Consider the following 17,616-nt stretch of genomic DNA (forward strand, 5'->3'; position numbering starts at 1 on the left):
GACCATGGGCTTCCCTCACGGCGTGTACTACCAGTGGACCATGGTCTTCCCTCATGGCGTGTGCTACCAGTGGACCATGGGCTTCCCTCATGGCGTGTACTACCAGTGGGCCAGGCCTTCCCTCATGGCGTGTACTACCAGTGGGCAAGGCCTTCCCTCATGGCGTGTACTACCAGTGGACCATGGTCTTCCCTCATGGCGTGTACTACCAGTGGACCATGGTCTTCCCTCATGGCGTGTACTACCAGTTGGCCATGGCCTTCCCTCATGGCGTGTACTACCAGTGGGCCATGGCCTTCCCTCATGGCGTGTACTACCAGTGGGCCAGGCCTTCCCTCATGGCGTGTACTACCAGTGGGCAAGGCCTTCCCTCATGGCGTGTACTACCAGTGGGCCATGGCCTTCCCTCATGGCGTGTGCTACCAGTGGACCATGGTCTTCCCTCACGGCGTGTGCTACCAGTGGACCATGGCCTTCCCTCATGGCGTGTGCTACTAGTGGACCATGGCTTTCCCTCACGGCGTGTGCTACCAGTGGGCCATGGTCTTCCCTCACGGCGTGTGCTACCAGTGGACCATGGCCTTCCCTCACGGCGTGTGCTACCAGTGGACCATGGCCTTCCCTCACGGCGTGTGCTACCAGTGGACCATGGCCTTCCCTCATGGCGTGTGCTACCAGTGGACCATGGCCTTCCCTAATGGCGTGTGCTACCAGTGGATCATGGCCTTCCCTCATGGCGTGTGCTACCAGTGGACCATGGCCTTCCCTCAGTGGACCATGAAGCCTTCCCCTCATGGCGTGTGCTACCAGTGGACCATAGCCTTCCCTCACGGCGTGTACTACCAGTGGATCATGGCCTTCCCTAATGGCGTGTGCTACCAGTGGACCATGGCCTTCCCTAATGGCGTGTGCTACCAGTGGATCATGGCCTTCCCTCATGGCGTGTGCTACCAGTGGATCATGGCCTTCCCTCATGGCGTGTAATACTGATTGCTGTTTAATTAGTGTTACCAGCATCCTTCATGACACCATGCAGCCACTTATCAGACAGGCCCTGCTTGATCAACAGGAACACAGACAAAACGCCGGCCCAATACCTACAACCCTTATAACTCTCGTAGTGTCAGCGCCTTTCTATGTTACATGAACATACAAATACTTGGACAAAAATGTAAATTTCGATTAACAGATTAAAAGAACATCTTCTTTGAGTGGCATTTTAGATTGGGGATGTACAATATTGAACAAACCTTATCCATAGCGACTTCTTTTATTTCGTGAGTGCGACGTTTCGAGAAAAAAAGGAAAAAGATGTTAGCCATAAAGTTTGTTCGAAAAGCATTTGTGACAAGGCATACATATATATATTCGATTCACATTTACTTGTCAAGTAACAATTCTGCTGCCATTTTTGCTGTGTTTGTCTTCTGTTGGGCTGCTCTATTCTTTAGCCCTTCTTGAAAGTAGACGCTTCACAGTTGAGATTCCTTACATGAGTTGCTTAGTACGGATTGAAATTAAACTATCATGTTATTACATTTATCCTTTACATTCCTGATGACGTATATCCTCCATCCATTACATGACAGACGTTTGCATACAGATTGAACAATGCCTCCATGACGTCATGGGTGGTAAAGATCAATAAAGATGGATATATCATCGATAGCAGCTCAGGCTGTAGATTTAGATGGCCCAGCGTCAGTTGTCTTCCAGAATCAGCAATCAATGCTACCACATGTTTTTCATATTTAGTTTTGAAAAGTCCATAGCTATTTAAAGGTGAATGTGAGTGTTTCAATTGGAATAACTCTGTATGTGTTTAGAGTAATGAATTACTCTGTATGTGTTTAAAGTAATGAATAACTCTGTATGTGTTTAGAGTAATGAATAACTCTGTATGTGTTTAGAGTAACGAATAACTCAGTATCTGTTTAGAGTAATGAATTACTCTGTATGTGTTTAGAGTAATGAATAACTCTGTATGTGTTTAGAGTAATGAATAACTCTGTATGTGTTTAGAGTAACGAATAACTCAGTATGTGTTTAGAGTAATGAATAACACTGTATGTGTTTAGAGTAATGAATAACACTGTATGTGATTAGAGCAATGAATAACTCTGTATGTGTTTAGAGTAATGAATAACTCTCTGTGTGTTTAGAGTAATGAATAACTCTGTATGTGTTTAGAGTAACGAATAACACTGTATGTGTTTAGAGCAATGAATAACTCTGTATGTGTTTAGAGTAATGAATAACTCTCTGTGTGTTTAGAGTAATGAATAACACTGTATGTGTTTAGAGTAACGAATAACACTGTATGTGTTTAGAGTAATGAATAACTCTGTATGTGTTTAAAGTAATGAATAACTCTGTATGTGTTTAGAGTAATGAATAACTCTGTATGTGTTTAGAGTAACGAATAACTCTGTATGTGTTTAGAGTAATGAATAACTCTGTATGTGTTTAGAGTAATGAATAACTCTGTATGTGTTTAGAGTAATGAATAACTCTGTATGTGTTTAGAGTAATGAATAACTCTGTATGTGTTTAGAGTAATGAATAACACTGTATGTGTTTAGAGTAATGAATAACACTGTATGTGTTTAGAGTAATGAATAACTCTGTATGTGTTTAGAGTAATGAATAACTCTGTATGTGTTTAGAGTAATGAATAACTCTGTATGTGTTTAGAGTAATGAATAACTCTGTGTGTGTTTAGAGTAATGAATAACACTGTATGTGTTTAGAGTAATTAATAACTCTGTATGTGTTTAGAGTAATGAATAACACTGTATGTGTTTAGAGTAACGAATAACTCTGTATGTGATTAGAGCAATGAATAACCCTGTATGTGTTTAGAGTAATGAATAACTCTGTATGTGATTAGAGCAATGAATAACTCTGTATGTGTTTAGAGTAACGAATAACTCAGTATGTGTTTAGAGTAATGAATAACACTGTATGTGTTTAGAGTAACGAATAACTCTGTATGTGATTAGAGCAATGAATAACTCTGTATGTGTTTAGAGTAATGAATAACTTTGTATGTGATTAGAGCAATGAATAACTATGTATGTGATTAGAGCAATGAATAACTCTGTATGTGTTTAGAGTAATGAATAACTCTCTGTGTGTTTAGAGTAATGAATAACACTGTATGTGTTTAGAGTAACGAATAACACTGTATGTGTTTAGAGTAATGAATAACTCTGTATGTGTTTAGAGTAATGAATAACACTGTATGTGTTTAGAGTAACGAATAACTCTGTATGTGTTTAGAGTAATGAATAACTCCTGTATGTTTAGAGTAATGAATAACACTGTATGTGTTTAGAGTAATGAATAACTGTATGTGTTTAGAGTAATGAATAACACTGTATGTGTTTAGAGTAACGAATAACTCTGTATGTGATTAGAGCAATGAATAACTCTGTATGTGTTTAGAGTAATGAATAACTCTGTATGTGTTTAGAGTAATGAATAACTCTGTATGTGTTTAGAGTAATGAATAACTCTGTATGTGTTTAGAGTAATGAATAACTCTGTATGTGTTTAGAGTAATGAATAACTCTGTATGTGTTTAGAGTAATGAATAACTCTCTGTGTGTTTAGAGTAATGAATAACACTGTATGTGTTTAGAGTAACGAATAACACTGTATGTGTTTAGAGTAATGAATAACTCTGTATGTGTTTAGAGTAATGAATAACACTGTATGTGTTTAGAGTAACGAATAACTCTGTATGTGTTTAGAGTAATGAATAACTCTGTATGTGTTTAGAGTAATGAATAATAACTGTATGTGTTTAGAGTAATGAATAACTCTGAATAACACTGTTTATGTGAATAACTTGTATGTGTTTAGAGTAATGAATAACTCTGTATGTGTTTAGAGTAATAGACTCTCTCTGTGTGTTTAGAGTAATGAATAACACTGTATGTGTTTAGAGTAATGAATAACACTGTATGTGTTTAGAGTAATGAATAACTCTGTATGTGTTTAGAGTTAGAGTAATGAATGAATAATGAATCTGTATGTGTTTAGAGTAATGAATAGAAACTCTGTATGTGTTTAGAGTAATGAATAACTCTGTATGTGTTTAGAGTAATGAATAACTCTGTATGTGTTTAAAGTAATGAATAACTCTGTATGTGTTTAGAGTGAATAACTCTGTATGTGTTTAGAGTAATGAATAACACTGTATGTGTTTAGAGTAACGAATAACTCTCTGTGTGTTTAGAGTAATGAATAACACTGTATGTGTTTAGAGTAACGAATAACACTGTATGTGTTTAGAGTAATGAATAACTCTGTATGTGTTTAGAGTAATGAATAACTCTGTATGTGTTTAGAGTAATGAATAACTCTCTAACTGTTTAGAGTAATGTAATGTGATTAGAGTAATGAATAACTCTGTATGTGTTTAGAGTAATGAATAACTCTGTGTGTGTTTAGAGTAATGAATAACACTGTATGTGTTTAGAGTAATGAATAACACTGTATGTGTTTAGAGTAATGAATAACTCTGTATGTGTTTAGAGTAATGAATAACTCTGTATGTGTTTAGAGTAATGAATAACACTGTATGTGTTTAGAGTAATGAATAACTGTATGTGTTTAGAGTAATGAATAACACTGTATGTGTTTAGAGTAACGAATAACTCTGTATGTGATTAGAGCAATGAATAACTCTGTATGTGTTTAGAGTAATGAATAACTCTCTGTGTGTTTAGAGTAATGAATAACTCTGTATGTGTTAAAGTAATGAATAACTGTATGTGTTTAGAGTAATGAATAACTCTGTATGTGTTTAGAGTAATGAATAACTCTGTATGTGTTTAGAGTAATGAATAACTCTGTATGTGTTTAGAGTAATGAATAACACTGTATGTGTTTAGAGTAATGAATAACACTGTATGTGTTTAGAGTAATGAATAACATAACTGTATGTGTTTAGAGTAATGAATAAACTGTATGTGTTTAGAGTAATGAATAACTCTGTATGTGTTTAGAGTAATGAATAACTCTGTATGTGTTTAGAGTAATGAATAACTCTGTATGTGTTTAGAGTAATGAATAACTCTGTATGTGTTTAGAGTAATGAAGTAATTCTGTATGTGTTTAGAGTAATGAATAACTCTGTATGTGTTTAGAGTAATGAATAACTCTGTATGTGTTTAGAGTAATGAATAACTCTGTATGTGTTTAGAGTAATGAATAATTTGTATGTGTTTAGAGTAATGAATAACTCTGTATGTGTTTAGAGTAATGTCCGTCACCTACACTGAAGGAAATGACGATGGAATATGTTTCAACATATTAGGTGTCTGTACCTTCGACATCATACATGTTGTTAGCAACAACAACCGTATGTTGTACAAGAGTCCCCACTCAAAATCATTTTCCGACCATGGTGTTTGCAAAATATTTATAGCTGTCATTGCCTTAATATGTCACTTTTCCTTAGCCATTCCATCATTCCATCTAGTTCGTTTCCCATGGCCATAAAAAAATATGTGTACCCGAAGCCTCTGACCATCTTTTCACAGGTCAGTAGCGAAATTGTCACTTCGTATATAAACATGACACATACTGTACAGTTTCAGTATAAATATTGTACAGTTTTAATCTTGTAAGGTATTATGTACTATGAAAACTGAATTAGGCTGGCTCGGCCAGATTGAAGCTGATATCACGTCAATCTGACTTCCCCCTGAAATATTAACTTAATTGCATCAAGATCAATCACACTAACCAGCCCGTAATTACTTCACTTGTATTAAATCAAGCATTGTGAAGTGCTCTATAGCCGTCAGCAACAAACCGACGATATGTAATGACACCTGGTGAAGGTAACACAGGCGGCGTGACGGGACGTTTAGTCGATCTGAGGCTCTACCGGTGGGGCGCAGATCAATGGTCACACAACGCACAACTTCTGTATGTTTGGACGTGAGTTAGCGAGTGGGAAGTATTTTCCCAGTCGCGTGGCAAACACGGACTTATCTCAACAATCGAAAAGTATTCAGTAGTCCTTGATAACTTGGATAACATAAACATGCTGACACGTCGAGTTTCGTGATAACAGTGATATTGGTGCTGCGAGGAACGTTGTGGAACAACTCTGTTTAAACTGACCACAGCTACAGTGGACACAGATGGAACTAGCCGGGTGGGATTGGTGGGACTTACCCAGCAGACAGAAACAAGTGTGCTGTGGGGACAACTGATGCTAGTGTCTATGATGGTCACGAGAAGTTTTTTGACGTCTTCGGGAGGAGTAGCAAAGAAATATCATGAGGTGTAAAACTAATTTCTCCATGGACTGTTCAACATAAGAACAGCTGAACCGGTGTATGATGTTTTGTGTTTGTATGATTGAGACTTGTATTACCCGTTACACACAATTAATGGGGGATGATTATTTCAGTACCATATCCCCAATTCGACTCAGGAGAATGGTCTAAGTAAACCTGAAGGTCCCAACAATCATACAATGACAATTGTTAACTGCAGTACAGATTTCCAGTTTTGTTCCAAGAGTGCTGATGCGGACTACTTCACCAGTAGCTATTCTCTGGCCTCTCAGATCGTGGCCATCTCCTTCCTCATCTTCTCCTGCCTGGCCGGAAACGCCCTTCTCTGCTATGCCGTCTACAAGACGTCTTCCAGGTTGTCAGCCTCCTCCATCTTCATCCTCAACCTGGCAGTCACCGACATCCTAGTTGGAACTCTGGTTCTCCCCTTCTGGATTCTGTCCACGGCGACTCTATCCTGGCCTCTCTCAAACGCCGTCTGTGAGTTTACAGCGTTCCTTACAACGACTTTAATGCAGTGTTCCATCTTCTCGTTGTGCGGGATAGCTGCTGACCGGTACCTCAACATCCGTCACCCCCTCCGCTACCCCATAGAGGCCACGTTCACTAGAGTGTCGCTCGTGGTACTGGCTATCTGGTGCTTCTGTGTGTCTATCGCAAGTTTCCCCCTGTTGGGGTGGGGAGACTACAGGTTCCAGCCTCAAACTGTTCCAATATGTAACCCAGAATACATCTCAGAGGTTTCCTTTACCATATTCCTAATTGTGTTCGGAATGGCACTGCCATTTACTATCATGCTTTTCTCTTATATCAGAATAATTCAAATTGCTAGGAGTCAAATACAAAAGATCCACTCTCTACAGAGGACACTTGAGAAACCCTCGCCAAAACATTTCCTCAGCGTGGAAGGGCATCAGCCTGCTGAGAGCAAGAGAACACCCCTCACCACCAAGTTCTCCAGGAACGTTAAGGCCGTAAGAAAAGTGTTCATCGCTGTAGGTAAGTCAACCTTAGTTACCCATATACAAATCTAGAGCTGGGTTTGGCAACCCCCTGATTAAAGCGACAGTAATAAAAGTACTAAAAGTAGTCTGACAGTGAGTGAGTATCTGAGTTTAACGCCACTTTTAGCAATATCTCTCACCACAATGACAGCAGCTTAACTTAGCTAACCGACTGAAACACATTGTCCCAACTCCGAGTTTTATGTCCATATTGCCGTACTTCAAGCGGGACAAGAATCATGTTGTAACGTGTGTTTCCGCTCTCAGGAAAGACACTTTATATACTATACCAGGGAATCTGTGTTATAACATATAGAGGAGTAAGGGTAGTATTCATTATTGCAGAATTAACTAGTATGTAGGTGTTAGAGTAGGTTACACTATTGCTTTCGTGGAGATTCATATACTTCCACCAAAAACCTTACAAATCGGGGTCTGTATGTGAGCTGAGTTGGGCGTCACACCGTCATTCACATTACATAGTTACAGTTTATGATACAGGTCAACTTCCCTCAGGTAGCTAACAATGAGATGCCAGATGGAAAACAGATCTTTCAGATTTATCGCTTCGTAATGTGAATCCCTTGCATTTGAAAAGTCCGCACAGTCAAGCAGAATATGCTTGATGGTGAACATTTCATCGCAAGAGACACACATGGGAGGTCCATCCCCATCCGTTTTCAGCAGATAGTCAGGAATAAAGCGAATGTGGTAAAATTACCTCATGACGTCCAAACTGACAACCGTATATGAACCAATATGGAGAGCAGTGCCTGTTGTATGACGTGGCGAGAAGCCTTAACTGACAAATCGCCATTCTCCAAATCCTGTAGGGTGTGACTTAGTTTCTGTCGATAATTTTCGATTAAGATAGGTACGATAATCATCGGGGGCAGTAAATTAAATATATTGGTCTATTCTTCTGGGCATCATATTCACAGGGGCGAGTAAGAACACGGTTAGAACCCTGGTCGATGACCTCATGTGGAGGTCCCAACAGGGAGAACGATGAGGCACTTGACTGATTGCTGGACTATCGTCCCTGGAGATTACCACGGGTAGATGGCAAATGACTGTTTATCTTCACAGTGTGTTGATAACTTTGGAAACGTAAAACCATTAGTGTACTTCCGGGTGTCTTAGCAACGTCATGATACCTGGTGGTATCTATACAATACAAATGCAGCTAGCTTGAGAATATACGAGTATGGAAATGTTATGGCATATAAACAATGCGTTGAAGATATATCTGCTTCTGGTGCCCAATGCTTTCATTTAAATCAAGTGTAAATAATGGTTCGAATATAATACAGGTATAGACTTGCTTTACACCCCCTTCACCCTTGAGGCGGAATGAGCCCAAATGCTGTCGGAATGAAAATTTCTGGAGATTCCTGGAAATTCGAACTGCGTTCTTAAAGTTTTTACTGCATTCCGAATGCATTCCTACTATAATTGTAATCGGGTCAATTCTTGTAACATGCCCGAATGTTTTAAACATGTTCAAAACTTTCGAGGTACATTCAAAGTGGAAAACGGCATTTGAAGTGCAGTTTAACTGCATTCTAAGTATTCTTAGTGCATTCTAAGTATTCTGAACGTATTCGAGGGAGAATGGAAACGGCAAGCCACTTACAATCTTGTCAGAATGTCCCAAATGCGCATCGAATAAGTCAGAATGTATCTTGATTGCTGCCGGAATTCAGGTGGAATATTCCTCAAATGTACCGGAATATTTCCATTGCAATTGTAATACAGCTCGAAAGTACCTCGAATATAGTCGGTAAGTCCCGAAAGCTCTTCAAGTGAGTCCTGACGTCAGCATAACATCACCGAATCGCATTAAACGTGGCTACCTGTCACTGAAACGTCAGATAGCATTTGAGAGTCGCATTCTTACAAAGCTTGAAAACAAATTTATTTTGATATTCTCTCCCGAATGCGGTTCGAATTTTGGCAATATTGTTTTTCTGGCTGATTCTCCTTGATACCTGTCAATTCGAAATAAGTGTGAAGGAGCCTTTACTCAAGGCGATATCTTAAACTATATTATATTGAATTAGTTTCAAGGGTTAACCTATATTTAGCAGATATTAGGATCTTCTACAGATTATTGTGGGCTATATAAATGTCTTGATGATGTCTTGATGATGATGATGATGATGATGATGGTAGGAAAGGCAATAAAATCATTATTTACAGTAATATATGGGAAGTATAAGTGTTTTCGATTTACGGTTTGAAAGAACAATATATTTTGATTGAAACCTTTCTTCACTACAATAATACATTTACACATTGCAGCCGATAGCCCGTCATAAAACGGAAACAGTTAAACATTACTGGCGATTGTCTTTCATAAAACGGAAATAGTTAAACATTACAGACGATAGTATTTAATAAAACGGAAACATAGTCATAAGCTCATATTTCATAAATTCGAACAAAGGCAGCATACGCCTTTAATGAGATTCTGCCATAGTTTCGGGTCCCCCACATCTGCTGGAACTTGTTTACCAGTATCGGACAACGATTGATCCGGGTTCCACTACCAGCCATTATCCAGACCGTAGCTCCACCCTGGGTTTTAATGCAGTCAATTACTTCCCAAGTGGTAAAGTCCTATGGAGTGAATGAAAACACCCAATATTTATTCCGTTCCGGCTTCAGGCTGTATTGATGGAGTGATCATATTCCACAACAATTACTATCGAACACAATATGGATCTGTGCCGATTCCGCATACCTATGGAAATACCCGTCAAGAGTGGGGAGGAGGGTTCTTTGTGTAGCTGTATTGTAGCCAGGATTGGGCTCATCACGATTGGCAATTATGTCAACTTAATTATGTTCTGTTAATGCGACACTTATAACCAGTGCCTTAATGAAGCATAGGACAATTATGTCAGCTGTATTAATACAACATAATACAATTATGTCAGTTGTATTACTACAACATAATACACTTATGTCGGTTGTATTAAAACAACATAATATAATTATGTCAGTTGTATAAATGCAATATGATATAACAATGTCAGTTGTTTTAATACAACACAAGATTATTGTGTCAGCCGAATTAATACAACATGATAAAATTATATCAGTTGTATTAATACAACACAAGACAATTACAACGCATGGGACAAGTATTAATGCAACATAGGACAGTTATATCAACAGTATGATGTAACATAGGACAGTTATATCAACTGTATGATGCAACATAGGACAGTTATATCAACTGTATGATGCAACATAGGACAGTTATATCAACTGTATGATGCAACATAGGACAGTTATATCAACTGTATGATGTAACATAGGACAGTTATATCAACTGTATGATGCAACATAGGACAGTTATAGCAACATATGACAGTTATATCAACTGTAGGTTGCAACATAGGACAGTTATATCAACTGTATGATGCAACATAGCACAGTTACATCAACTGTATGATGCAACATAGCACAGTTATATCAACTGTATGATGCAACATAGGACAGTTATATCAACTGTATGATGCAACATAGGACAGTTATATCAACTGCATGATGCAACATAGGACAGTTATAGCAACATAGGACAGTTATAGCAACATAGGACAGTTATAGCAACATAGGTTAGTTATAGCAACTCTTATAGAACTAGAAACACGCGACCACCACCACCCTAACTCTAACACAAAACCACAGTTCATGTCACGTAACACCCTCGACCACAAAACCACAGTTCATGTCACGTAACACCCTCGACCACAAAACCACAGTTCATGTCACGTAACACCCTCGACCACAGAACCACAGTTCATGTCACGTAACACCCTCGACCACAAAACCACAGTTCATGTCACGTAACACCCTCGACCACAAAACCACAGTTCATGTCACGTAACACCCTCGACCACAAAACCACAGTTCATGTCACGTAACACCCTCGACCACAAAACCACAGTTCATGTCACGTAACACCCTCGACCACAAAACCACAGTTCATCTCACGTAACACCCTCGACCACAAAACCATAGTTCATGTCACGTAACACCCTCGACCACAAAACCACAGTTCATCTCACCTAACACCCTCGACCACAAAACCATAGTTCATGTCACGTTACACCCTCGACCACAAAACCACAGTTCATCTCACCTAACACCCTCGACCACAAAACCACAGTTCATCTCACCTAACACCCTCGACCACAAAAACACAGTTCATGTCACGTAAAACTCTCGACCACAAAACCACAGTTCATGTCACGTAACACCCTCGACCACAGAACCACAGTTCATCTCACCTAACACCCTCGACCACAAACATCACCACTCTCACTCAAAACCACTGTCCATCTCACCCAGCAACAAACCGTGAAGTTAGAATTGATCTTCAGTAACCCATGCTTGTCGTAAGAGGCGACTAACGGGGTCGGGTGGTCAGGCTCGTTGACTTGGTTGACACATGTCATCGGCTCCCAATTGCGTAGATCAATGCTCTCACTGTTGATCACTGGATTGTCTGGTCCAGACTCGATTATTTTCAGACGTCGCCATATAGCTGGGATATTGCTGAGTGCGGCGTGAAACACACTCACTCACTCACTCACCCAGCCCCACAGTCCGCCTCACCCAGCCTCCCACTTACGGAGTAGGTGAACAGTGCATAAAAAACATGGTAAGAGAGGTTTCCACCGATGCCATTGATCGTACCCGGGCCCGTTTCTACATTATGTTTCTTCTGATACAGCAGCGTGTATGTGGTTATAGTGATCGATACACACACGGGCTGTTGTTTACAGAGTTATTGTTGATTACAATCAACCTATGGTATAAACACCCCAGGTAGCCTGCAGCGTCACACATGTAACATACAAACACACTGCCTCCCAGTTCATCAATACAACCAGATATCTCAATAAAAATATTAAAGTTGAAGAACTGTTTGCACATTTCCCGTCAGGCTGTTCTACAAGTGGACTGTCATGGATTTTCTCGCTTCAAGACGGCAGCAGCACGTTTGGCACCTGTATGTCTCCATATTTACATCAACACCAATGGTTGTTGGGTGCGAGGGATATAGATGTACTCTGAACAAACACACTGTGCTGCTCCAATACGTTCCACTTGGTGGAAGTGTGTAGTGTGTCTCGAGTTACTGTTGAGGCGTAGTTACTGACCCCCATCCTAACCCCACCACGTACATCCATTATGCGCTGCCTGCATTTAGAATAAAGGCGCTTGTTGGAGGTTATCCTTCCAGCATACCTTCTTTTACAATATTCGAGTATAATATGGAAATGTGATCAAACTACAAAGTAGAAAATTAAGAGTTTGCGATTACTTTGAACCGAAGGCTATATAGGGGAAAGTTAAGGAATAATGAATTTCCATCCCAATAAAGACGGTGTTCATGGACTTAGTGACCAAAGTCCAACATTGATGACAAAAGGAGATCTGGGAAACTTGCCCGAGAATCGTGTTATCCGTTTCGTGTTCCTGCGTCCCTTTTCCTTTAAATACCCACTACTGGTGGCTCTATACATACATTTTGTTTTAATTCGTTTAGAACAGATTTGCTACAGACTATTTCCATCCCGTTAACTTCAACCTTGAATGAGTGTACGTTGTTACGGACTTGTTCTCCAGTTGGGAACGGGGGTTGGGGGAGAGTGTTGATAACATGCACCCACAGCACCAACAGCACCCAGGTACCAGACATGGAGTCTATTTCAATTGTGTAGGATAATCAGGGGGGAAGGATGTGTTCCACAACCATGGCAAAGGGCACTTGGGACAAGACGTACAGAACCAGGGGCACTTGGGACAGACGTACAGAACCAAGGGGCACTTGGACAACATGTACACAGTCAGGGGGCACTTGGGACAACATGTACAGAACCAGGGGGCACATGGGACAACACATACAGAACCAGGGGCACTTGGAACAACACGTACAGAACCAGGGGACACATGGGACAACACACACAGAACCAGGGGGCTTGGGACAACACGTACAGAACCAGGGGCACATGGGACAACACGTACAGAACCAGGGGCACATGGGACAACACGTACAGAACCAGGGGCACATGGGACAACACGTACAGAAACAGGGGCACATGGGACAACACGTACAGAACCAGGGGGCTTGGGGCAACGCGTACAGAACCAGGGCACATGGGACAACACGTACAGAACCAGGGGCACATGGGACAACACGTACAGAACCAGGGGCACATGGGACAACACATACAGAACCAGGGGGCTTGGGGCAACGCGTACAGAACCAGGGGCACATGGGACAACACGTACAGAACCAGGGGCACATGGGACAACACGTACAGAACCAGGGGCACATGGGACAACACGTACAGAACCAGGGACACATGGGACAACACGTACAGAAACAGGGGCACATGGGACAACACGTACAGAACCAGGGGGCTTGGGGCAACGCGTACAGAACCAGGGCACATGGGACAACACGTACAGAACCAGGGGCACATGGGACAACACGTACAGAACCAGGGGCACATGGGACAACACGTACAGAACCAGGGGGTCTGGGACAACACGGACAAATGTACGATCTCTAATAGGGTAATAGCAGCCATATATTTCTGTGATACATGTCTTATATATTTTGGATCCTTTGGATCGGTGGAGTAAAGTTCTGTTTAGGTTACAAAAACAGATGGCGAAAATATACTTGACATCAGCGATACTTATTGATTCTTTATTTTCGTTCATATTCTTTTTTATAATTTCTTTGAATGGCGCAAGTTAATTGGTTTAATGTTGTTACGTGGTGGGTTACAATCGACATTAATAAAGGCATTGTTTGCTTTAATATTACCCAAAGTAAATGTCAAATGATCAAATATGTTTTCTGAACCTGAACACATTCCAACGCAGGGGTATAATACATAGATACCGCCTGTTTCCACATGTTCTCATGTGGGATCTGAGTAACGTTGTGTAAAACCAAAGTTAGGCTTCAGATCCAAAACTCAATGGACAGGCAAAATGAGTGCCTATTACTGCAAACGTTCCTTTCATCCAAGACATAGAACACAAACAATATCAGGTATCCATGGATTGATGCAGTTTTGTACTACATGCGTATATGTCTCCAGAGGCTAACTTGTCGTAAGAGGAAACTAACGGAATCTGGAGGCGCTGGTTAATGCATGTAAGTATTCGTACCCAAAATGCGTCAACTTGACGTCAGCCACTGAATTGTCTGGTACCGAATCGAATATTTCCAGACGACCGTTATACAGTTGGACTATTGCTGAATGTGGGGTTAAACAACAAACTAATGGCACCAATTATAACTGCTGTAGTAACAGAATTTCTGCAACAAGAACCAGGGATGGACGTACATGCTACAAAGTGTAAGAAAGCAAGAGCAAATGATATCATTTATAATTTATTTTATATTAGTCCAATAAACTCCATCCATTTTCTGAAACCTTTCTTGGGCGATCTAAAATTTAATGCTTTATTTGTAATAATAATCTGCACAACCGCAGATATCTACGCGAGATCCACTGGCATGAAGGTTTGGTTTGGTTGTTTATCGCCGCACTCAGCAATATTCCAGCTATATGGCGGCGTCCTATAACTTATCGAGTCTGGACCAGACATTCCAGTTACCACAGCATGAGCAACGATCTACGCAATTGGGATACGATGACATGTGTCAGCCAAGTCAGCCAGCCTGACCTCCCGATCCCGTGAGTTGCCTTTTACAAGCACGGACTGATGATGACCAATTCTGACCCAGATCTTCACGGGTCTCCACTGACATGAGCCTACAGGTGAACTAAAATAGCCAAGTCGATTACACTTTATCCCTCAGTCCAAAACACTGAAAGATATTTAAAATTTGATCAATAAACATGAACGACATTACCTAACGCTTAACAGGAGGCATTCAGACACATCACAACCCGAAACGTTGGTTTATGGATAGCCTAAGGGTGTGTCTGGGAGTTTCAGTAACCAACACTGCATTGTTAAAACAAATATAGAGAACTTATGCTGGAAGCATGATTGCTGAGGACAAATACCACACCAGCACGATGTTACGTCATTCAATGCATACATGTTAACCTTGGGATTCTGCGTCTAGCATTTGTGGTGTTTATGGGAACAACGTGTTCATGAAGGAATCACAGACACGTACGGAATCCAGTTTGCTGCCACAAATTATTTTCTTTAACCAAAAATTCTCAATACTTCAAATATTTTATTATTATTTTCGAAGCTTCGACATTTTTCTCCCAATTTCTATTATATTTTTTTATAAGTTCTCTTATTATTTCCTTTATCAGGTTCATTCCAAGACTTGAAATTCGATTATTTTCTCGTTTCGAATACTTCCTTATTATTTCCATTATTTTATCTAATATAGTTGAAATATCGAGAACATAATCAAAGCAACTCGAAATTTCTAGTTTTATAAACTTGACTGAACGTGTTTTACTCAAAATGTCAGGACAACAAATGTCCGATGTTCACAGACGGTCGTATGGTGTTGAATGTGTGAATGAACAGTTGACTTGGCTGCTAGTGTGTGCTCGTACTCTGCAGTGTGAAGCCTTACTACCAATATCGACCACTGGATTGTATGGTGCAGACTCAATTATTTACAGATGCCCGTCATATATCTGGAACACTGCTGGTGTCGTGTCAAACAACACACAAAACAAAAAAGTTACATTAACAAAAACAGGCATTTCAGTAACAAAACGAGGCATGTCACATAGAGGAACTGTTATTTATACACTGGAAGAGGTATCTTAAGGCAGAATGTAAACCATACCACACAGTCTAGATACAGTTTAACTGTGTGTTCTTCTTCCAGGTGTGTTCTTCCTCTGCTGGGGGCCGTATGTGATCCTGAACTTCTGGTCAGTTAACAATGAACACATTCCCGTGCCATACTTGGCTGACCTGTTGACCACCCTCCTGGCCTTCGCCAACAGCTCCGTGAACCCAGTCATCTTCATCCTCCTCAACAAGGACTTGAGGAACGTCATCAGGAAGCTAGGACATCGTCTACTGTGCTGGGTGTCGTCCAGCAGCATGTCTGTTGAACACTCCGACTTGGTGACCTGCGTGGTAAGGAGCGAGCACAGGTCCCGGGGTCCATCACGGCCTAGAAGCCAGCAGGTCAGTCTCAACAGCAGAGATCTTATTCACATGGAGAATACAAGTGAACATAACGTAAGTTTCCACTTGACTCCGGTTGAGAGTGCTGAGTTTAGGACAGGTCGTGGGACAACCTTAAGGGAACAGTACAACAGGCCTGTGGTGCTCACTCTCCCTGGCGTGGTGTGACAAGTGACATGGATGTTGACGATGTTCCTTAAGGAACTGTCAGTAAGTTAAGGTTCCATCGAGGTGATGAACGGACTTCAAGTGTACTGTTTTTATGTTGAAGTTGTACCATTGGAGCAAGAAAAAACATATTTCTATAACTGTCATGCAGTTTTCCAGTGGCTGCCTTACAATAGAATACTGTCCATTTGTACTTTAATAAACCATAATTCAACTATGCATAGCAGATGTATACTATTTTAAATTTTTCAATTGCATATTTTTCTCTTCATAATTTGAACTTTTTCAACATAAGCTTATGATTACATCCAACAGATAAAAATCAGAAAGAGGTGACATGCAGTTTGGAAAATCAGAAAGAAACTCTATTTTTCCATTGGATAAGCTGTTTTATTTACAAGTGTGAATAAGCATGTCACATCGTAATATCACATGTCAGTTGTATAAAATAATGCATAATGCAACAAACCTTACAATGTACATATCAAAATAAAATCTTTTCAAAATTAACATGGATTTTCATATTGTATTCTTGTTTTCCATATTAACATATGAACAAAATATAACAATAACTATTACTTTGATTTTGTACAAACATTAGACAATATATATATTTTCTAAGCAGTAGTTAACAAATCACTGTATTACTATATGTGACAGAAAACTTTGAGTACATTTCATACATGTGTACCCTTAAATGCGTACTAACAAACAACAAGAGGATATCACAGAATACTGGACGGAAACTACATGTGTGACACATGTCTATGGACACCTTGGTGACATACGCAATACATAATTGTCAACACCATACACAAAGTCATAACACATACTTGTCAGTGATGTGTGTTCTTGTGTAACCCAGATGCTGACAAACAGGAAGTGATCAATGACAGAACACTGACCGATTGATCAAATGAACATGCTCGTGATACAATGATTTG

At 40.2% G+C, this 17,616-nt stretch overlaps 1 protein-coding gene across 1 annotated transcript; it reads left to right on the forward strand.

The window, feature by feature from the left end:
• Positions 1-6,282: 6,282 nt before the first annotated feature.
• LOC124292516 (adenosine receptor A2b-like) lies at positions 6,283-17,485 on the forward strand. Its single transcript, XM_046729636.1, has 2 exons — positions 6,283-7,319; positions 16,197-17,485. Exons 1-2 carry the CDS (start codon positions 6,500-6,502, stop codon positions 16,670-16,672), a joined length of 1,296 nt encoding a protein of 431 aa, XP_046585592.1. The 5' UTR covers positions 6,283-6,499; the 3' UTR covers positions 16,673-17,485.
• Positions 17,486-17,616: the final 131 nt, after the last annotated feature.

The sequence above is a fragment of the Haliotis rubra genome, unplaced genomic scaffold (assembly GCF_003918875.1).
Source record: "Haliotis rubra isolate DU_JTF1 unplaced genomic scaffold, ASM391887v1 Scf52, whole genome shotgun sequence".
In the NCBI taxonomy this organism is placed as follows: domain Eukaryota; kingdom Metazoa; phylum Mollusca; class Gastropoda; order Lepetellida; family Haliotidae; genus Haliotis; species Haliotis rubra.

Coding starts and splice junctions, on each gene's coding strand:
- LOC124292516 (XM_046729636.1), top strand. CDS start 6,500: ATGACAATTGTTAACTGCAGTACAGATTTCCAGTTTTGTTCCAAGAGT. Junction 7,320..16,196: donor AAAAGTGTTCATCGCTGTAG/GTAAGTCAACCT, acceptor TTCTTCTTCCAG/GTGTGTTCTTCCTCTGCTGG.